General features: G+C 41.1%; 2 protein-coding genes across 3 annotated transcripts in view; one reads left to right on the top strand and one right to left on the bottom strand.

Moving 5' to 3' along the window:
- GTF2E2 (general transcription factor IIE subunit 2) overlaps positions 1-23620 on the bottom strand; it is a 69158-nt gene that overhangs the window by 26869 nt on the left and 18669 nt on the right. For both annotated transcript variants that reach the window (XM_040994224.1, XM_040994223.1), the window contains 2 exons: positions 11153-11244; positions 468-575 (listed from right to left, as the gene is read on the bottom strand). In XM_040994224.1, coding sequence (XP_040850158.1) covers positions 468-575; positions 11153-11244 — 200 coding nt within the window. The remainder of the gene's footprint in view (positions 1-467; positions 576-11152; positions 11245-23620) is intronic.
- Positions 16330-22008, top strand: SMIM18 (small integral membrane protein 18). The gene is made up of 2 exons (XM_040994225.1): positions 16330-16400; positions 21671-22008. Exon 2 carries the CDS (start codon positions 21708-21710, stop codon positions 21993-21995), a length of 288 nt encoding a protein of 95 aa, XP_040850159.1. The 5' UTR covers positions 16330-16400; positions 21671-21707; the 3' UTR covers positions 21996-22008.

Here is a 23620-nt window from a genome sequence, read left to right as displayed (position 1 = left end):
AGGCCAATTAAAACTATCTTGTAAAGACACACCAGCAGGTCTAAAGTCCTGGACACCACCATCAGCACAATGCTCACATTAAAAATAATAATAATAATAATCACACACAGTATTCAAAAATTTTTTTTGTTTTATTTCAAAGCCAGTTACAGAGACAGAGAAATCTTCCACCTGGTGGTAATGGCTCAAGCACCTGGGCTCTTGCCACCCTCGCGGAATACCTGGATGGTATTGCCAACTTCAGTCTTGGTTCAGCACAGCCTTCTGTAGACTAAACTTAATAGTTTCTCTGGCTCTTCTGTGTCTCTCAAATTAATCCAAAAAACTTTTAAAAATAAACTGAAGCATATCAACTCTTCTAAGAAAAAAAGGTACAATAGATTTCAATATTAAAACATTCCAGTTATTAAAAACATCTTTCATAACATCAACCAATTATCTTTATAACATTTTAAGCTTTTTCTCACCTCAGTCATTAACCATTGTTTCTGCTTCAGTCCAATATCTAAATGCTGGGTTTCATCCAAAATTTCTTCTAACGTTAGAGGATGTGTGTCTCCTCGCTGATGTCGTGTCTATTGAGGAAGAAATCATTGGCGGAGCTTTAAATGCATGAATGCACTGAACAAAAAATGCCTATAAATAAGTATTTCAGGAATGTAAATATAAACTTTAAGAGGCAGTAAAACTACAGTATTGAAGGACAACTATAATGCAATTAAACAGAATCAGAACTGGTTCCAGAAAAATCGAATTATGAACAAGGGTAAAAATCTAATTCATAGGGTCCAGCACAGTAGCCTAGTGGTTAAGGTCCTGGCTTTGCATGCACCAGGATCCCATATGGTTGCTGGTTCTAATCCTGGAGGCCCTGCTTCCCATCCAGCTCCCTGCTTATGGCCTGGGAAGGCAGTTGAGGATGGCCCAAAGCTTAGGGACCCTGTACCCGCAGGGGAGACCTGGAGGAGGTTCCTGGCTCCTGGCTTCAGATCAGCTCAGCTGCGGCCATTGCAGTCACTTGGGGAGTGAATCTTCAGACGGAGGATCTTCCTCTCTGTCTCTCCTTCTCTCTGTGTATCTGTCTTTCCAATAAAAGTAAATAAACCTTTAAAAATATATAATTCATATTTACAAATAGTTAATCCTATTATTTCAAGAACTCTTAATACCCTAAGAGGGAAATGACTCAAAGAGAAGCATACATAAATCCCATTTAAACAAACAACTGGTGACTTTGTCTTATCAGATCCACATATGATTCAACAAATAGTGCTTGCCTCAGAGTTCCAGGGACTAACTGTAAGGAAACTGCTCGAACCACAGGACCTCAGGTAAGGAGGAATCTGGGTCCACTGTGGCCAAAGGCAAGGGTGGGTCACCACCTGGGGAGGCGTTTTCTGCCACCACTGTAAACAGCCCTGCCTCCCATCCAGGTCATCCCAAGTCACACTACTTCTCCCTAACCTCCCACTCTACTTTCCTCCTCAAAAGTAAGGTCTTGAATAAATCCGATTTTCCTGCATCACCTTGTCTCTGGCCCTCAGCAATCAGCAGCACCTGCCCCAAACCAAGAGGAAATACAAACTACTGCTACTTTTTCATTCATCTATGAAAGTAATGCTATAGTAGTGTCAGGAGGGCAAATTCAATCAGAACAAATGAAAGGGCAGATCATACGGGACTGGATCTTTGGGAAGGACTACACCATCTGTGACAGCAAGGAGCAGCCCACTTTCTCCCCCCCCATTCCTCCCCTCACAGATGTGAGGGAGAACTGAAACATTAATCTCACCCATTTTCCCCAAAACCCTACCCTCTCCAACCTAATCGGATGCCTGCATGAGTCTGCAACTCCTCACCTTTGCAATATTAAAATTAAATGTAACAATTTAAAAAAGGTTACAACACAGAGGCAAAAGGCTAAGGAACAGCTGTAGTACAGCATACTGGTCTCTAAAGTGGTGTGGGCACTCCAGGGATACAAAAATCAATCTGTGTGACTCTTTAGAAGCACTAAATTTTTAAGCTAAAATTCCATCAAATTTTAAGATGGGCTAACATCAGTACATTCTTCAGCTTCATGTCATGTAACCCCATTTGATTCTTGAGGGCAAACTGGGAAACTCACACGACAAAAGACATTGGACTGCCGACCCAATATTTACCCACTTTTCTCTTCCACCATTCTGCAGTAAGCCATGATTAATTCACTATCTCATGAATTGTGTTGCATTAAAAAAAAAAAAAAAGCTAAGGTCTTTGTACTTTCAATACAGCTAAAGAATGATCACTTAAGTTGACTTATGAAATTTCTTTTGCAGATTTATTTATTTATTTAAAAAGCAGAGTTAGAGAGATTGATTCTCCACCTCCTGGTTCACTCCCCAAACGGCCACAATGGCCATATCCCTCAGAGCTGTGCTGGTCTAAAGCAAAGAGCCTCTTCCAGGCCTCCCACACGTGTGCAGGGGCACAAGGACTTACAGCCATCCTCTGCTGCTCTCCCAAACACATTAGCAGGGAGTTGCATCCCAAGTGAAGCAGCTACAAATCCAACAGCATGCAGGCAGCAGCTTCACCCTCTATGTAACATTTCTGGCTCCACAATTTTCTTTCCACAAAAAGACAGATGTTTCAAATCTGCTAGATGACTTAAACAATTTTCCTGCTTCCTTCACACTAAAAATCGGGGGGTGGGGGGAGTCCACATTGTGGCGTAACAGGTTAAACACCAGCACCTCACATGGGCATCAGTTCAAGGCCTAGCCACTCCATTTCCAATCCAATTCCTCATGCACCTGGGAAAGCAGCAGATGATGGCCCAAGTGCTTAGTCTCCTGCCACTCCTGTGGGAGACTCAGATGAAGTTCCTGATTCCTGGCTTCAGCTGACTCACCCCCAGTTGTTGTGGCCATTTAGAGTGAACCAGAAGATTCAAGATTTCTCTCCCTATCCCTCGCTCTAACAGCCTGGTGTATCAGGAAAAACAGCCACCTCCATTGTCAGTTTCCTTCTCAGTTCTGGTTTGTGCCCCAGCTGTTTCACTTACAATACAGCTCCCCATTAAATCACCTAGTGCTTGGGCTCCTGCTACCCATATAGGATAGAAGCAAGAGGGTCCTGCCTCCTGGCTTCAGCCTGACCCAGCACAGCCTTTGTAGCCATTTAAACTAGCAATCAAGAAGATGAAGATATGTCTGTGTCTGTCTCTGACTTTCACATAAAGAGATTAATAAATTAATCCTTTGGGAAAAATAGTCTTATCCCCCTTTAATCAAATATACAACAAATGACCAACTAATTTGAAAATGTAGGAATAAATACAGCTCAAGGGGGAAAAAAGCACTAACCCTATCTTCATTATGATTGCTTATGTAATCAAAATAAAAAAGATTTTAGAATCACAAGCTCAAAGACAGAAGCAATAATCAATGAAAACCCTAATCTCTTCCACCAACCTACGCAAGAAGAACAGAAGCACAGCCAACTGTCAAGGTAAAGGCTATAATAAAATGTCCTAAGAGCAAAAGAAATTATATAATTACTTATTCCTTGTTATTAAAGAATAAATATGAAAAACAGAAAAGCACTTAGAGATTACACAACACTCATTCATTACACATTACTTAGTTTACAGTGAAGACCTATTAGACATCATTGTTAAATTTTTCCTGGATATTATTATATTATTGCATTTTGTACTTTTTTTCATTTTGTTGGAATCTGTAGAAATTGATTTTCCTAAAATAACTTTGCATTTAGTAACCTTGTACAAAAATACAAATATACTTCAAACAGTTCATACAAAATAACAGTAAGAGATTGAGTTTAAGGGCCTGGCATGAGAGCCTAGTGACTAAAGTCCTCACTTTGCACGTTCAAGATCCTATATCGCCACCAGTTCTAATCCCGGCAGCTCCACTTCCCATCCAGCTCCCTGCTCATAGCCTGGGAAGGCAATGTAGGGCAGCCCAAAGCCTTGGGACCCTGCACCTGTGTGGGAGAACCAGAGGAGGCTCCAGGCTCCTAGCTTCAGATTGGCATAGTTTCAGCCATTGCGATCACTTGGGGAGGCAATCAACAGACAGAAGATCTTCCTCTCTCACTCTCTCCTCTTCTCTGTATACCTAACTTTCCAATAAAAATACAATCTTTTAAAAAGAGAGATTAAGGTTAAGAAATACAAAAGCAAAAAAAAAAAGGAAAAAATGAAGAGATTAAGTTTATCTGGATATGAACAAACTTTGAAATCTATAGGTTTTCCATAACCTGGGTTTCACATGAGCTTTCTGAAGACCCTTCACACTTGACTAACTCTAACATCTGCAGTCTTGTGGCTGCTCTATGCCCTTATTTAAATCAATTATACTTTTACTTCTTCCTTTCCTTTTTTTTTTTTTTTTCTTATCTTACTGCACCAGACAGGACTCAGAGTACAGAAGCTGTGACACTTAGACTTCCAGGTCCTTTTCCAATCTAATGAAAAAGCATTTGCTAGGCTCAGCGCCATGGCCTAGTGGTTAAAGTCCTCGCCTTGCACTCAACCGGATCCCATAGGGGCACCAGTTCTAATCCTGGCAGCTCCACTTCCCATCCAGCTTCCTGCTTGTGGCCTGGGAAAGCAGTGCAGGATGGCCCAAAACCTTGGGACCGTGTACCTGCATAAGGAGACCCAGAAGAGCTCCTAGCTCCTAGCTTTGGACTGGTTCAGCTCCAGCCATTGCGGCTGCTTGGTGAGTGAATCATGGGACGGACGATCTTCCTCTATGTCTCTCCTCCTCTCTGTATATCCGCTTTTCCAATTAAAACAAATCTTAAAAAAAAAAAAAAAGCATTTGCTTCTTTACTGGAAGTACCCTATTTTCATTATATACTCTTACATGACATTTCAAATAACACTGCAAAAAGACCTAGGCTTAAACATGAAATCATGATTTCAAGAAATAGATCCTTTCTACTTTCACAGACCACACAACACAAATCTTACAGTTAACAGGCAATAACAATTTCATTAGAAGTCTTTCGGTAGCAGTGGCAACACACAAATAGCTCCATGTTCACATTGCCAAGGCCACTGTCATTTTTTTGATACAACATAGGGGAGGCCTTTCATAACTGGTAAACAATGCACCTCCCAAACGGGAGCATGGAAGGATACTAACGTCAGAAACTCTCTTCCAAAATGCACCCCAACCTCCCTTTACACAGCGCTGACTTCCAGTGACAAACAAGCTCTACTGGCCTAACAGCAAACCTGAGGAACACGTGCATGCACTGACTCACATCATCTCACACACCACGAGTCATCTGTGCTGCTGCTGTGGCCGTGACAAAGCATGAATTAACACAAGCAAATTTCATTTCTCGGTAACTTTCTCTGTGTTACTATCTTGGCTTAACAACTCATGACCATTTTTTAAAATGCACTTGAAAGGAAGAGAGACACACCTCCCATTCCTCCAAATTCCCACAGCAGTGGGGTCAAACAAGGCTGACACCAGTAGCTCCCAATTCACGCAGGGATTTGCACACAGGTGGCAGGCACCAACAACCTGAACCATCACCACTGCCTGTTGGGACATACATCAGCAGAAAGCTGGACAGCAGAACTGGGCTTAAACCCAGGCACGTGGATGTCCCTGCACCAAACACTTCTCCCCAGCATTTGTTTCATCAACATCCAACGTGATTTGCAAAGATGAGATTTGTAATGGAAGAAGACTCCAAATCTAGTCTGAAAAGCTAGTAATAGAGAACTACCATCCTCTAAGCCATTTTACTACGTCAGTGTAGTAAGAAATACAAACTGGGACTGATTTTTTTTTAAGATTTATTTTTTTGAAAGATTTATTTATTGTTATTGGACTGGCAGATATACAGAGAGGAGGAGAGACAGAGAGGAAGATCTTCCATCTGGTGGTTCACTCCCCAAGTGAGCGCAACGGCTGGAGCTAAGCCAGTCCGAAGCCAGGAGCCTCTTCCAGGTCTCCCATGTGGGTGCAGGGTCCCAAAGCATTGGGCCATCCTCGACTGCTTTCCCAGTCCACAGGCAGGGAGCTGGATGGGAAATGGAGCTGCCGAGATTAGAACCAGCACCCAGATGGGACCCCGGTGCATTCAAGGCAAGGACTTCAAACACTACGCTATCGCGCCTGGCCCAAGATTTATTTTTATTGCAAAGTCAGATATGCAGAGAGAAGGACAGACAGACAGCAAGATGTTCCATCCAATGATTCACTTCAAAAGCGACTGCAGTGGCCAAAACTGAGCCAATCCGGAGCCAGGAGCCAAGAGCCTCTTCTGGGTCTCCCACACTGGTGCAGGGTCCCAAGGCTTCGAGCTGTCCTCAACTGCTTTCCCAGGCCACAAGCAGGGAGCTAGACGGGAAGTGGAGCAGCAGGGGTTAGAACTGGCACCGATACAGGATCCCTGCATGTTCAAGGCAAGGACTTTAGCCCGTAGGCCACCACACCAGGCCCTAGGATCGTGTTTTAACAGAGTAGGTAGCCTAAGCCACTGCTTGTGACACTGGCATCCCATAATGGAGTGCCCACCCAAGAACCAGCGATTCTGCTTTCAAGCTACTAATGCATCTGGGAAGGCAGTGAAAACTGACCCAAGTATTGCACCCCCTGCTTGCCATCTGGGAGACCAGGAAGGAGTTTCTGGTTCTTGGCCACTGTGACCATCTGGGGAGTGAATCAACGGATCAAACATATCTCCTTCTTCCATCCCTTACCCCCAGCCTCTTCAGTGCCTCTAAAAATACATAGATCTTAAGGGGGGGGGGGGGCGTAGTATATGTGGGAGAATATAAAACAATAGCTACCACTATGCAGGAAATTTTTAATGATTTTATTTGAACGCCCAAATCTCTAAAGAAAAGGAGAGACAGAGGGTGAAATCCTCCATCAACTGATTCACTCCCCAAAAGGCCACAACAGTGAGGTTGGAAGAGGCCAACAGGAGTCCAGGGCTTCCTCCAGGTAACCCACACGGATGCAAAGGACATGACCTGGGCCATTCTCCACAGTCTTCCCAAGAGCATCAGCAGGGAGCTGTATTTGAGTTGGAGCAGCCAGGACTCAGACACCCATACAAGATGCCGGCACTGTAGGCGGTGGGTTAGGCAGCTAAACTCATCATGCTACAGCACCAGCCCAAACCCTAAAAAACTATTATGCGTTTTAAAGGAGTTGAATCCTCTAAATCAACTGTACATCACCTATAGCAAACAACTTAAAAATAGCTCCAGAAACTGAAAAAAAAAAAAAACAAATCAGCCAATAAATATATCAAGGCACTTAGCCCTGCTTCCCATCCAGCTCCCTGCCTGTGGCCTGGGAAAGCAGTCGAGGACGGCCCAAAGCCTTGGAACCCTGCACCTGCGTGGGAGACCTGGAAGAAGCTCCTGGCTCCTGGCTTCACTGGCTCAGCTCCAACCGTTGCGGCTGCTTGGGGAGTGAACCATCGGACTAGTCTTCTTCAGAGAGAAGACCTTCCTCTCTGTCTCTCCTCTCTGTATATCTGACTCCAACAAAAATAAATAATAAATCTTTTTTTTTTAAAGTAAGCACTCTGCCTAGCTCACTGTTTTACCCTGTAGCACCCTCTGCCATTCGTGATTCAATGTTATCACAAAACAGTCTTCTTCAGAGATTGTAGCACCAAAAACCCTTGAAAATGAATTGAAAATTGTCTTCAATGGTACTACAAAAACGACTCGCTTTACTAAACAAACACCAGTGCACTGGAGCACACAAATCTCTGGTAATATACAGAAATCCAGGGGCTTAGTGAAGAAAGCGTCCTTCACAGAACATGTTAACTGTAAGGTGAATTACAGGAGTATTTTCAAGAGAACAGCAGTCGTGCTTTAGTCAGTACTTTACAATCAAGGGTGACTGCAAAAGTGAGCCGTATCTTTTAAATACTACAGACCAGTTGAAAGAGGTCAGAAAAAAATAGTTTGCTTTCAAGGGACAAGAATTTTGGATTTCAAAGGAAAACTTTCTGAAAAAAAACATACAGGGAAGGAACTTCTTTAATGCTGTTTGGACTGATGAGTGAAGGGTATCAGGGCCGGTGCAGTAGCCACTTAGGGGGTGATCCAGCAGCTGGAAGATCTTTCTGTGTCTCCTCTGTCACTCTATTTTTCAAAAATAAGTAAATCTTTGTGAGAAAAAAAAAAAAAAAGATGGGGCCAGAATCACATATCAAAGTACAAGTTCAAGTTCCAACTGCTCTTCTTTTGGATCTGACACCCTGCTACTGTGCCAGGTAAACACAATGATGGTCCAGGCACATGCTTGGCTCCCTGCAACCCTCCTGAGGGACCTCAAATTCTGGGTTCCTGGCCTCAGCCTGGCCCGGCCCTAGCTGTCACAGTAATTTAGGACTGATTCACTCTGTCACTCTGCTTCTCAAATAAATTAAATAAATCTTTACAAAAAACAAAAACAAAACCTCAAGTTTACTCAATCTATATTACTGACTTTATGCTAGAACTGATATCCATTCTGGGAAAAAGAACAATCAAAAGGAAAAAAAAAAAGACTAAGAAACAAAATTGTAATACATCCTGTTCTACTGTAAAGAACATTGCTAACAATTACTGACTTACACCCATAAATCACTAATATGCTTAACACACATGAGCTGGAATTATAACAATTTTATTACAAGGGTTTTCTAAAATATTTTTTTAAGTTTATTTATTTTTATTAGAAAGGCAGATATACAGAAAGGAGATAAAGATCTTCTGTCCTCTGGTTCACTGCCTAAATAACCACAACAGCCAGAGCTGAGCAGATCCAAAGCCAGAAGCCAGAAGCTCTTCTGGATCTCCCATGTGGATGTAGGGTCCCAAGGCTTCGGGCCGTCCTCGACTGCATTCCCAGGCCACAAGCAGGGAGCTGGATGGGAGGTTAATTAGCCGGGATATAACTAGCACCCATATGGGATCCAGACAGATGTAAGGCGAGGATTTAACAAATAGGCTATCAGGTCAGGCCCCAGGTTCCCTAAATTCTTATAAATAAATAAATAAATAGTTCCTGTAGGGTATGATACAAAAAGTGAAAAATAGACTTTTTTTTTTCCTTTGAGAGTAAAACGGACTAGGGAACTTTGTACCATTAATTTGCAAGTTTTATCACAAGTGGATGTAAAATTTTACCATAAACTTTTTATCTACTGTGATATTATTTCCTCTTAACATTACTTACAAATTAACTTTCAAATATTTAACCATCTTACATTTTTTTCATTGATCAAGTAAAATTATCAACTCATATTTACAGCAGAAATCACATACAAACCTCCAAATTCAGATATTACCAGGCACAAAGTCTCTTAAACTACAGAACAAGTCTGATTATAGCCTGAAGTCTGGTTTATATTTCAAACAAGATACAACTAGCAAATAAATACCAGCGACTGATGAAAGGACAAATCACTCTCATCTCCAGTTTTTCAGATTTACTTTATTTAGCTGGAAGACAGAATGACAGAGAAAGGGAAAGATACACAGAGGAACTCTTGCCTCCGCTGGTTCACTCCCGAAACAGCTGCGCTCCGTCCACTCAGCCAAGTGCCTTGCAGGGTCCCAAGTACTTGGGCCATCTTACCCACTTTCCCAAGTGTATCAGCAAGGACGTGACTCAGGCCGAGTAGCTGGGACTCACTGGAATCAGTGTACCACCATGAGATGCCAGCATTGTAGGCAGCAGCTTAACTGACTGAACCACAATGCCAGCCCAGAAGAGGCAGATTTAATTCATTTATCCATCTTATTCATAAATAAAATTCAGACATAAAAGAAAATTCAAAGTTTAAAAAAAAATCCTGAATCATCAAAACAGTGTTCAGGGGACAGCACTGTAGTGTACTGGGGTTGCATGCAGTAAGTGCTGGTTTGAGTCCTGGCTGCTCCATTTCCAATCCAACTTGCTAAGAATGCACCTAGGAAAGCCGTAAAGCATGGCCATAATTTGGGTCCTTGCATTCAGGGTGGGAGACACAAACCAAGCTCCTGGTTCCAGCCTGGGCCAGCCCTAGTCATTGCAGCCATTTGGGGAGTGAGCGGACAGAGAGAGAAGATTTCTCTATGTATCTTCTCTGTAGCTCCTACATAATAAACAAATCTCAAAAAAGAACAAAGTGTTCAAAACAACACTCTTTCATCAGGTCCTGGATGCTGTTTTTCTCTAAATCGATGTTTTTTCTAAGACCATCAGAAATTATCTCATTTTTTTCCTCCAGGTCACAGAGAAGACATCAAAAGCATCTGCCTAAACTGTGGCACAGCCAATTAAGATGCCAACGACAAGGCCCAGCGCGGTAGCCAAATAGCTAAAGTTCTCACTTTGAATGTGCCAGGATCCCCATTTGGGCACCAGTTCTAATCCCAGTGGCTCCGCTTCCCACCCAGGTCCCTGCTTGTGACCTGGGAAAGCAGTCGAGGATGGCCCAAAGCCTTGGGACCCTGCACCAGTGTGGGAGACCTGGAAGAGGCTCCTGGCTCCTGGCTTTGGATCAGCATAGCACCAGCCATTGCGGTCACTTGGGGAGTGAATCATCGGATGGAAGATCTTTCTGTCTCTTCTCCTCTCTGTATATCTGCCTTTCCAATAAAAAATAAATAAATCTTTAAAAAAAAAAAAAAGATGCCAACGGCCTTGCCAATTCAAGTCCCAATTGCTCCACTTCCCAAGCATCTGGGACAGCAGCACAAGACGGCACAAGTTTTCGGGCTGCTGCCAACCTTGCAGGAAATACGGATGGAGTACCAAGTACCTGGCTTCAGCCTGACTCTCTCTCCTCTCTCCTTCACCCCCTGCCCATCACTTATTTCAAACAAATAAAACATCAAAAATAAAAAAGGTAAGGTATCTGTCTGACACACTTTTGTTAAATGAAATGATTAGTGTAACTTGTGTATCTATACATACATGACTTGCAATTGCACAAAAATAACACAAAAGACTTGAAAAGCTACATTTCTTTTAGTTTTACTGACAAAATCAACTTATAAACTGCACATACGGACAGTTTTCAGTTCAATAAATTTTGATGTGTGTATACAAAATGGAATTCTCTTTTTCAGCAAAAAAAGGGGGGGGGAATTACGTTATTTAAGCAAAGTACTTACCTTCATGTAATTAACAATCTTAGCAAGAACACCAAACTTATATCCAGAGCTTCCAGACAGAGCTTTGAAGTTAAATGAGCCATTGCTATGATCTGGGAATAAAGTTCAAAAAAACAACTTTGAGAATTTAATACATATAATCAGGACTTTTAAGCAACTAAGATTACTTCAACTCTGGTAAACTGTTTCTTGCTTGACTTATTCATCTAATAAATTCTATCCTATAAAATTTATAGGAAAAAGCGGGGCTGGCATGGTGGCTCGACAGGCTAATCCTCTGCCTTGCTGTACTGGCATCCCATATGGGCATCAGCTCATGTCCTGGCTGCTAAACTTCCACTCCAGGTCTCAGTCTGTGGCCTGGCAGTGCAGTGGACAACGACTCAAGTTCTTGAAACCCTGTGCCCACATGGGAGACCCAGAAGAGGCTCCTGGATCAATACAGCTCGGCTCTAGCAAGCGTGGCCATTTGGGGAGTGTACCATTGGATGGAAGCTCTGTCTCTCTCACTCTCTCTGTAAATCTGCCTTTCAAATAAAAAATAAATTTTTAGAAATTCCACTGAAAAATAAAAACTTGAGAGGTCGTAGTACAATGAGTTAAGCCATTGCCTACAACGCCAACATCACATATGAACACTGGCTTGAACCCCGGCTGATCCACTTCCCATCCAGCTCCCTGCTAATGCACCTGGGAAAATAACAAAAGATGGCCCAACTGCTTGGGTCCCTGCCAACCAGCTGGGAGACTCCAACAGTATTCCAGGCTCTCGCTTCAGCCTATCTCAGTTCCAGCTCTTGTAGCCATTTTATGAGGAATCCAGCAGATGGAGAAACTCTCCTCCCGCCCCCAACCCCATCATCTAACTCATCCTTTCAAATGAATCTTTTTTAAAAATACCAACATCTTTTAGTACTATTAATACCTTCACTAAGAATTAAAAAAAAAAAAATTGGGGCCTGGCACCGTGGCCTAGTGGTTAAAGTCCTTGCCTTGCATGCAACAGGATCCCATACGAGCGCCGGTTCTAATCCCAGCAGTCCTGCTTCCCATCCAGCTCCCTGCTTGTGCCTGGGAGAGCAGTCGAGGACGGCCCAAAGCCTTGGGACCTTGCACCCGCATGGCAGACCCGAAAGAGCTCCTGGCTCCTGGCTTTGGATTGGCTCAGCTCCAGCTGTTGTGGCCACTTGGGGAGTAAACCATCGAATGGAAGATCTTCCTCTCTGTCTCTCCTCCTCTCTGTATATCCGCCTTTCCAATAAATAAATAAATCTTAAAAAAAAAAGAATAAAAAAATTGTAAATAAAACTGCTAAAATATAAGTCTTTTATAAGTATCTTTATGTCAGTCTTATTTTAACTCTACTGGATTCCCCAACACTATCACACAGCCATGATCAGATAAGGTATGAATATAAACCTCAGTTTAATCCCCAAGGCTTCTCTAATAAGAGTCTTTAAATGAAATCAGCAGATTACTTCTGAGGGATTAAAAACTTCAGATTCATCCCCTATTATACCAAGTTTACTGGAACAAGGAGAAAATTATTCAGTAACTTCTTTAAACTTGTAAAGTTTGTAAAATAAACTAGAAATAACACAAATTATTAAAACAAAACAACAACAACAAAAAAAGCCAGAACTATGACTCAACTGGCTAAGTCTCAACCTCCAACTGCCAGGATGCCATATGGACACCAGTGCCAGTTCATGTCCCAACTGCTCTACCTCCTATCCAGCTCCCTGCATATAGCAGAAAGAGTATGCAAGCAGCAGAGCATGACCCGGGGGCCTTGAGACCCTAAGCCCATGTGGGAGACTCGGAAGAAACTAGCTTTGGATGGGCTCAGCTCCAGGCACTGTAGCCATCTGGGGAGTTAACCAGTAGACAGAAAATCTTTCTGTGTCTCTCCTCTCTGTAAAATCTATCTTACCAATAAAAATAAATCTTTTAAAAAAAATTAAAAAGCACTGCTCATTCTCTTTAAGAAAACCTCCCTCTGGCCTGACACAGTGGCTCAATGGCTAATTCTCCTCCTTCAAGTGCTGGGATCCCACATGGGTGCCAGTTCACGTCCCAGCTGCTCTACTCCAAGCTCCTGGCTCCAGGCTTTGGATCAGCTTTGTGGCCATTTGAGGGCTGGACCAGCAGATGGAAGATCTTTATATCTCTGTCTCCTTCTCTCTGTAAATCTCCCTTTCCAATTAATTTGAAATAAATCTTTAAAAAAAAAAAAAAGAAAAGAAAAGAAAACCTTCATCCTCCCCAAAATTTAGAGAAAATTTATAGCAACAATCATTTATTTCAGAACATGCCCGATTTTGTTGCATATTTACAGGCAGAATTCCTAATGCCATTATTACATCATAAATACACTCAGGACATTGGCAAAAATAGCAAAAACAAAACAAAAACAAAAACAAAAACAAACCTATGCTTTAAAAAACATTCCCAAAGCATACATTCTTCTACCAAGGCATCCGATCACAGGTACTGTTAAGTTCCCATGTGGCTGATCCACAGAGAGGTTAAATGAAAGGCGAGGAGGTAGGTCAAATTCTGGCACAGGCCGGTAATAATTTAAACAAAAGATTGCATTAGAACAACCACAAGTCCAATGTACCGGCTGTCAGGGATCCAAAAGAACAGCTCCTAGACGGCAACATGATATTCCTCTGGGATCAGAGGAAAGTCTTTACTGAGCATGTTTGAGACAAAAATAAATCTCCATGTAGTTTTCTTTTTAAAAAACTCCTTCGTGATAATCCTGACAAAAACTTGATATATTAAAAGTCTATTATGCTCCTCAAAATAATGTTAAGAATGCTTTATAAGGGGCCCGGCACAATGGTTCAGTGGCTAAATCCTCACCGTGCACATGCTGGGATCCTGTACGGGTGCCGGTTCTAACCCCTGCTACTCCACTTTCTATTCAGCTGCCTGCTTGTGGCCTGGGAAAGCAGTCGAGGACGGCCCAAAGCTTTGGGACCCTGCACCCATGTGGGAGACCCAGAAGAGGCTCCTGGCTCCTAGCTTCAGATGGGCTCTGACTATTGTGGCTACATGGAGAGTGAACTAGCAGATAGAGGATCTTTTTCTCTCTCTCCTCCTTCTCTCTGTAAATCTGACTTTCCAATAAAAATAGATCTTTTAAAAAAAAGAATGCTTTACAGAGCCAGCACCCTGAGATAGCTAGCAAAGCTTCTTCCTGCTGTGCCAGTTCAAGTCCCAGCAGCTCCATTTCAGCCCAACTCCCTGCTAATGACTTGGAAAAGCAATGAAGAATAGCCGAGAGCCTGAGCCCCTGGACCCACATGGGAGTACTGCAAGCCCCTGGCTTCTGATAGGCCTGGCTCCCGTTGTTGCAGCCATTTGGAAAATGGATCAGTAAAGGGATGATCTCTCTCTCCCCTCCTCTGTAATCCTGACTTACAAACAGATAAATAATTTTTAAAAGAAAGAATTCTTTATGTGTGTGTTCCCAAGGAGTTAGGACACTTGTAATAATAATTTTAACAATTACTAAATGTTACTAAGTAGCAACATTTATTGAATATCTGTCCAACACCACTAAAATGATATTCACATTCAATCCCTCCAAAACATCTTATTTGAGAGGCATTATCCTCGTTGAACACAAGAAAATGGTAGTAACTGGCACAACACAAATTCAAATCCGGCTGCAAATCCTTTCTGTATTTCATCTCACACTGGCAACCATGTTACAATACAGAAATCCACAAAAGCACACTTAATGCTTCCCTGATTAAATTGAGGAAGATGGGCCCTGGGCTTGGCATAGTGGTTAAGCATTACAAGTTGTTTCAAAACACACCTACATCTTGTATCAGAGCTGAGTCTGAGTCTCTACTCCCAATTCCAGCTTTCTCAACAAAGACCCTGCAAGGAATCAGGCGACGGCACACAGCGCTGGTTCCCTGCCACCCACAGGCAAACCTGGACGGACTTCATGGCTCCTGACCTCAGCCTGCTCCGCCCCTGGCTGCTGTCTGCATTCCGAGAGCGAATCAGCAGATGAAAATCTTTTCAATCTGATCTTTTAAGTAAGTACTTTTCTAATTTTAGAAAAATTGTAAGCTCATCCTACACTACTTGTATAAAAAAACTAACTGGCAAAACTATGAAAAGATGACAACCTGTTAGGAACACCATAGAAATGATCAACTATGATCCACATACACGCTGGCCTGTCACGGAGTCTCCAGTACCAAAATTGATCCAGATCAAGTACAGTGAACATTCAAGTACTGTGTGTCACGAGAACAAACGTAGTAAGGATATTTTCACATACTCCTTTTTAACTCTAGAAAACAGAACACTGTTCTACGCATAAGTTTACAAAGTAAGTTTATGAGAGTGGGAATTCATCCTGGCCATTAAATCCCTACAATATCCCACAACAGGATGCCTGTGTTCAATTCCTGGCTCCAGCGGCTGACTCCAGCTTCTTGCTAATACAGATCCTGAGAGGAGAGAGGAGGTGGATTAAGAAATTGAGCCCAACACCCATGTGGGACACGCAGCTGGAGTTCTAGGCTCCCAACTTAGGCCTGGTCCAGGGGAGGATGTTGTGGGCATTTGGGGAACGAACCACTGCATAAAATATCTCAATCACTATGCCATTCAAATAAATATTTTCTAAAAAATAAGTGTGACTGCTTTTCAATGTAGACATACACCCTAAACCAACGTTCACAACTTTCAAAGCTAAAAAAATAAATTACTCCTTTTCTCCCTAAATCAATAGGATCAAGATTTCTATAAGAAAGAAAAAAAAAAAAAACCCTCATTAATGAGACGTTATGTACACTTCCTAGAAGAAACAGCAAGCTGGTAAAGCTAGACTATTTGTTTCCTAGGTTACTACCGCCCGTGACATTACCTTCTAGCCCCAGCACTGAAAGACTCGCACAAAGATCTGAAATGCATAGTGAAATAGCAAGAAATAATCAATTTGCTAGTAACTCAGAAATTCCCATTTAAGAATTTAAATTAGGCACAAAAAAATTAAGGAAAAGGCTTGACAGCTAATATCCAGACGGCTCTATTCAAGTTTATGAATGATTTACTCTTCAGGGTGGCAGGACTTAATGTAAATGAGCATAAAGGAAACTGTCAGCTGCATTGTGGTTCAACCAATAGAAGCTCCGCTCCATCTTGGCTGTGCACTAGACTGCATTCCAAACAGACGATACCATCGCTTCAACAGCAGGCTCTCACGCAAGAGGTAGGTTTAAACGACCTTTTTTATTTAACAGTACATGTCATTATAATGCAATATGAAAATACTTTACCATAAAAATCAACCAGAAACCTTTGCTACTACTAAAGACCAAAAAATGGCACTGTGTTCATTTTATTGTCTGGAAGGATTTTATTATGAAAATATGAAGAGTGCTTTGTGCTATCTGAAAAGCACCCTTGCTATCTGTGCCTTAGAGAAAAATTCATTATGTTTTATATGAAATGAATGTATCAATGCTCAGTTATAGAATAATCAAAAGCATCTGATGTTTACTTGTTACAAAATTCATTTTCTCTGAGGAATTTCATTTAATCAGTTTCATCTGTATTAACAAAGGATTTTTCTTAAGGAAAAATCTAGACTAAAAAAATACTGTACTAACGCTTTCTGATTCTGTGTGTAAGTTATACTGCCTGGTTAAAAGGAATACAAGAAAGTTTACTACATTCTAATAAATTTGAGAAAATAGGTCAAAACTATTGGATTTGCAGTTCAGATGCAGAAAAATGCCAAAAGTATTGTAATCATGATTTATTTTTGCAGGAAAAAAAAAAGACCATAAATGGTATAATTATGTGGACTGCCATTATTACTATAACCAAGTCCTAATGTTTTAATTAAAATAATTCCTCACAATGAAATTTATCCTACAATAACAAGCCAGGCTATTAAATGAAACCCTTTTTTATAAACCTCAAAAACATTAAAATGGTGAATTTACTCTTATCTGGTCCTCAAGACAAATGCATAATCGATCTTCTTTATTTGAACAACATTTTGAAAGGAAATGTCCTAAGAAGAACTGGTTAAGGGAAGAGGTACTGTATCTTTCTAGAGAATTAGAAGGTCTTCATGTTTCACAGCAGTCCCTTATTGTCTATTAAGATTTCGTATCAACTGCTGACAGAATTTCTAGTTTTACACTGTTAAAGCATAAAAACACCATTATTTTAAAAGAAAGCTAGAGCTCCAGTATATTTATCATATATGCCAATCTGAAGAATTCAGATTTATCTTACCAGTAAATTTGTCTAATTTTTAAAGGTATGGGTTTTGGGTTTTTTTGTTGTTTCTTTTAGGTCTGAGGTTTTTTTTCTTCCTAATTTTATTTCTTAGCATTCAGCTAGCATGAGAAAAATAACCCTTTGCAAAGCCCATGGAGGCTGTAACAAGATACTAGAATTCTCTGGTTCAGCACAATGGATTTAATTACCTAGAAACCATGCCTGCTTACCTACAAAGTACAGTAGCCCACCCCGCTACCCCAACACATACAATACGCACACATCTCAGATGAAATCATGTGGACAAATAAGTTAACTTACAAATAATAAATTGAGGTAAGCTGCAAGAAGAATTCCTTCCCTTCACCCTGTTTCAACACTATCATCAGCCTACATTTCACTCACAATGCAACCACTGTGAGTGAGCACACACCGAGGCTCGCTGCTGTCTTACCAAACTGCAAGGCCTGTTCTACGTCAGAGCTCCAGCACGTGACCCAGAGAAGCTGCTGTCATCTGCTTATTGACTGACAGTATCACACAGTGAAACACTTAAAGGAACCAAAGGATTCAATCCAAGGTTCTTACCGTATGCAAAACAAATACGTAATTTTATTCTGATCTGGAAATCCAAAGTTCCACAAGAGTTCTAAATCCCATGCCCATAAATAGTCTACTGAGCCCTTTCGAAAAGAAGGAAATATAAAAAAACAAACATATGAACAATTCTAAAACACATACTTAAAAATGTACTAAAATTTTACTTTAAAAAAACAATAATACATATTTATTTTAGAAACCGAGTGACAATGAGAGAGAAAGATACTCCCACCCTCGGGTTTACTCCCCAGATGGCCGCAAGGGGCAAGGCTGGGCCAGATGAAAACCAGGAGCCAGGAACTCCATCTGGTCTCCATATTGACGTTTTTGGATCATGAACTGCTTTCCCAAGCACTGCTTAGTGAACTGGATCAGAAGTGGTGAACTGATGGGACTGCAACTCTGATACTGGTGTCACAAGCAGTAGTTTAACCCACAAAGCTACAATATTGGTCCACTTTTTAAATATATACACACATATATATATATCTTATTTTTATTTAAAAGAATGACAGAATAATGAAATTTTAGAAGGAAGCATTCAGAAAAGTGTACCTTAATGTGCCTTTATTTTGTCTTTGCTTTTTTTGTTTGTTTTAATTGGAAAGTCAGATATACATAGAGGAGAAAGGAAGATCATCTATTCGCTGATTCACTCCCCAAGCAGCTACATCGGCCAGAGCTGAGCCGATCCGAAATCCGGAGCCTCCTCCAGGTCTCCCATGCAGGTGCAGGCTCCCAAGGTTTTGGGCCATCCTCAACTGCTTTTCCAGGCCACAAGCAAGCAGCTGGATAGAAAGCAGGGCTGCCGGGATTAGAACTGACACCCACATGTGATCCCATCATATGCAAGGCAAACACTTTAGCCACTAGGCTACTGCAACGGGCCCTAAAAGGTATCTTTTTGACATAAACTTAAATCTTTAAAAAAATTGAAGTATATTTATTTATTGGAAAGTCAGAGAGGAGGAGAGAGGAAGATCTTCCATCCGATGATTCATTGCCTAAGTGAGCGCAACGGCCAATGCTATGCTGATCCAAAGTCAGGAGCCAGGAGGAGCCTCTTCCAGGTCTCCCATGTGGGTGCAGGGTCCCAAAGCTTTCGGCTGTCCTCCACTGCTTTCCCAGGCCACAAGCAGGGCGCTGGATGGGAAGTGGAGCTGCCAGGATTAGAACTGGCGCCCACATGGGATCCCGGGGTGTTCAAGGCAAGGACTTTAGCCGCTAGGTCACACTGCCGGGCCCAACTTATACTTTAATTTTAAAAACAAAGTCTCAGAATACAAAAAGATTCTAGTGGTATACTTTTTTCATGCCACATTATGCCTAGTACAGATTTAGTCTTTAACCTAACAACAACAACAACAACAAAAATGACTAGCCTTCTACCTTGCTTTGAAAGATACATCACAGTAAATTTGAAAGGAAAATGACTCGATATTACAGATTTGACTCTGTTCCAAATAGGTCAAGAAGCTAAGGAAAGCATGAATGTTTGAGCTGCTCACCAGCAGCCAATACAACATCAAGGGGTAACAACACAAACCTGATTTAAATAAGATTAATTTGTGGAATAAGTAAATACATTTTAGAATTTATTGTGAAACAGATAACATGGAATAAACAGCTAATTTTTACATAAAAATTTTCATTTCCAATATAAACCCAACATACAAAATCGATTCAATTTGTGCAAAGTGGAGTTCATTTTGCTGTGAAGTAGTTTTGGAATCCACATAAAGTTTTACCACAATATGCATTTTTCCAGGAAAAAATTTGTGAATATCCTGCACTTTCCTAAACTGCTCAGGTGTTCCAGCAAAGTTTCTGGAGACACCTTTCACTGCTATTCAAAGTCACTTTTGCCAAGTATAACTACTAAAGCACTGTCTGAAGAAAATGCTTGTTCTATAATCCAATAGTCACTGCTTAGTTAGAATTTTGTAAGTATTTGAAGGCCGAGTTAACAGAAGGGTCGAGACAGAGATTTTCAGCCTTGCCTCATACCTCAAGTGGCCAGCAGCAAGTGCTGGGCCAGGCCAGAGCCCAAAGCCAGGAGCCAGGACTCCATCAAGATCTCCCACAAGGACGGCAGCAACTCAAGTACTTGAGCCATCACCTCTGCTTCCCGGACAGATTAGCCGAGAGTCGATCAGAAGCAGAGTAACCGACATCTGACTGGGACATAAGCACTCCACATAGTAGCTCAGCTCCACGAACAGCACCCACCCCCATTGTTTTAGCTTTGATGGTTTAAAAGTAATACAGAACACTCAAACGTATTAGATATTTAACAAATACTTTCAAAAGCCAAAGGCTTTTAGATATTTATTTAGATATTTATTTTGGTTTTAAATATCTAAGTAAACTCAAGTATTACAGAAACCAAAATAGTGACAATGTGTATGTCGTGTCCACACACATCCCTCCTGTGTCTCCACTGTCCACCATAATCATTGTTATTAATCTCCAGGTGACCCAAGATACGTGTGTAGAAACAAGCAAATAAGAAGGCATTGTTTTTCATTATTCTGGTTTGTTTGTTTTTGGTCCTCTTAGCAACATAAACTAAATATCTTTCCAAACCACTACAGTTCATTGATTCCGCTGTACAGCCACATGAGGTTGATCAGAATGCCTCATTTGGATGGGGACAAGCAACCTCTAATAACGACGGGGCTGCGTGTCTGCCTTCCTAACTGCCCCTTCCTTTCTATTTATGTTTCTAGAGCAAAAAAAACTTGAAAAAGTTTCAAGCAGTTAATTTCGAACTCAAAAATAAGCCAAATATAAGATTCTATAAACCAGCTTTCTAATAATTTAAATGTTTACTTTAGAAATTAAAACTTGCATTATTAGTTTTTATAACTTCTCTGCTTTTAAAGTCAACAAAAACAAGTCTCCTCATAATTAAAGCACACAGTGATCATTTCAATCCGGTAGCAGTTCTGGATTTACAGAGCCAATTTCCAGAGCAAAACAAAAAGGGGGAAAAAAAAGAAAAGTGGTTATGTTAGGGAGATAAAACTGTGGGTGAACTTTGGATTTTACTTAAAACTGCTACAGTTGAGAAGGTGGCTCTTAGACCTAGTAGTTGACATGTTCCAATCCCGTATCACAGTGTCTGAGTTCAAATCTCACTTTACTTTTAATTTCAACTTTCTGCTAATAAGCATCCTGGGAGCATACAGTGATGACTCAAAATATCTGGGACCCTCCCACCCTCGTAGGAGATTAATCCTGAGTTCCCGGATCCCTCGGCTGGGCCAGGATGGAGCCGGGAGCCAAGCGGGTACAGGTGTCCGAGGACTTATGCCATCCTCGCTGCTCTCTCAGGCAATAAGTAGAGAGCTGAATAAATAGAACAGCCAGGACATAAACCAGTGCCCAAGTGCTAGCAGGTGGAGGATCAGCCTGGTATGCCACCATGCCAGCTCCTCCATGTACAAATCTTAAGCACAGATTATCCAACAAAAAATTTACATTAAAAATTGGAGTATGGTTTATAGAGAACATTGGCATAGATATATGAAGAAACTAAAATACCATCCAGGCACAATGTTGATAGACCATACAGAGGAGTCTTACGGAGATCTGAATGGGCAAATCTCTAAGTTGGTGGCAGATTCATTCTCTCTTTCTTAACAGATTTAAAACAACAATACAAGAAGTAGAATCTCTAAAAATGGCATCCAGCCACTGGAATGAAACCACTACCTCCGTTTATCAGTATCTTGGCTTTCAAGTTCAGAAGATCTACCCCTTCCATGATAACTGGAACACTGCCTGCTTTGTTATCCTGCTGTTATTTATTTTTACAGTAGTGTCTTTGGTGGTGCTGGCTTTCCTTTATGAAGTACTCGACTGCTGCTGCTGTGTAAAAAACAAAACTGTCAAAGATTTCAAACATGAACCTAACCCTCTCAGGAGCATGATGAACAACATTAGGAAGAGGGAAACGGAAGTAGTGTGACCGCCTGCTGAAGCTGAGCCCAGCCTTTGAACGCAGCCTTGACCGCTTCAGGAACTGGTCGCCACTACAAAACTGATCTGACACTCAACACTCAAAAGGTTTCCACTGGAAGGAAAACCCAAGCAAAATGTGCACTTTTTGTGTGTATTCCTTTCATTAAATATTAAGTAAAACTCCATAAATGTGAATCTACCAATCTATTTAATGCAACACTTCAAAACTGGAAAAGCAAATTCTAGAATACTGATCAGCAAAAAGTAAAATGTAAACACAAGGTGAATGATAATAATTTATATCTTAAGGGGGTTTTTTTTGTAACAAAAATGCTATTTGTGCCTTTAAAAAATAAAGACATTTATTTTGGGGGCTAGTGCTATAGCTCAATAGACTAATAATCTTCCACCTTCAAGCACCAGCATAATGTATGGGTGGTTTGTGTCCTGGCTATTAAACTCCCCACCCAGCTCCCTGCTTACAGCCTAGGAAGGTAGCGGAGGATGGCCAGCCTTGGCACCCTGCACCAACATGGGAAACCTGAACAGTCTCCTGGAACCATTTGGTCCCAGTCCTTGTAGCCATTTGGGGAGTAAACCATTAGATGAAGATCTTTCTCTCTGCTTCTCCAACTGGAAAAGCAGAGCCACAAAGACAGAAAAGAGAGAACTTTCATCCCCAAATCGCTACAACAAGCAGAGTTGGGCAGGTGCAAAGCCAGGAGCCTGAAGGTTCTTCCAAGTGTCGCCTGCGAATGCAGGGGCACAAGAACTTGTGTCATCTTTTGGTGCTCTCCTTGGCAAGTTAGAAAAGAACTGGATCAGTAGTGGAGCAGTCAGGACTCAAGCCAGCACCATATATTATGCAGATTCCACATACGAAGGCTTCAGCTACCATGCCATGTTGCCAGGCCTACTATCTGTCTAAAACCAAATGCCACATACATAGAAAGTCCCATTTATTAAAATCAGTATTTTCTAGTATACTGAAGATAATTTATATAAAGGTAACATTACAGACAGATCTATTATATATACACATACACATATATGTATTCTTTTTGTTCTTAATCCATTAAGTTTTACATAAAAGTCTTAAATATCCAAGACAGCTACAATAAATATGTCTCCATAAAAATCTTACATTTACTGATTGTTTAAGAAATGTAAGCTCTAGAAAGGTTCAGCCAATTTTGAAACTAAAAGTTACTGTCACACCCCATTTCAACGGATAAAACCACTGATCACCACTTAAGAAATGCAGTGTTTTTTTGTTGCTTTGAATTCTAATGTCTGAATAAATACAATTTATAGCCTTAATACCGTTTTGTAACACACCAAAGCATACTCTAATTATTACACTACCTTAAGCCAGAAACACCATATTTGAGAGTTTATCATGAAAAGTAAGTTCAAAAGAAAAACTCTAGGCACAAAAATTATATATATATGTATATATGTGTGTGTGTGTGTACATATATATGTGTGTGTGTGTTTTTAATTGGAAAATCAGACTGACAGGGGATACAGAAAGATCTTTTATCCACTGGTTCACTCTCCACCAAAGTGGCAGTAACAGTGATCCAAAGCCAGGAGCCAGGAGCTTCCTCCAGGTCTCCCACGTAGGCACAG

This window comes from Ochotona curzoniae, unplaced genomic scaffold, assembly GCF_017591425.1.
Source record: "Ochotona curzoniae isolate NIBS_2020 unplaced genomic scaffold, NIBS_Ocur_1.0 contig_899, whole genome shotgun sequence".
In the NCBI taxonomy this organism is placed as follows: Eukaryota; Metazoa; Chordata; class Mammalia; order Lagomorpha; family Ochotonidae; genus Ochotona; species Ochotona curzoniae.
This window is presented reverse-complemented; position numbering and strand designations above follow the sequence as displayed.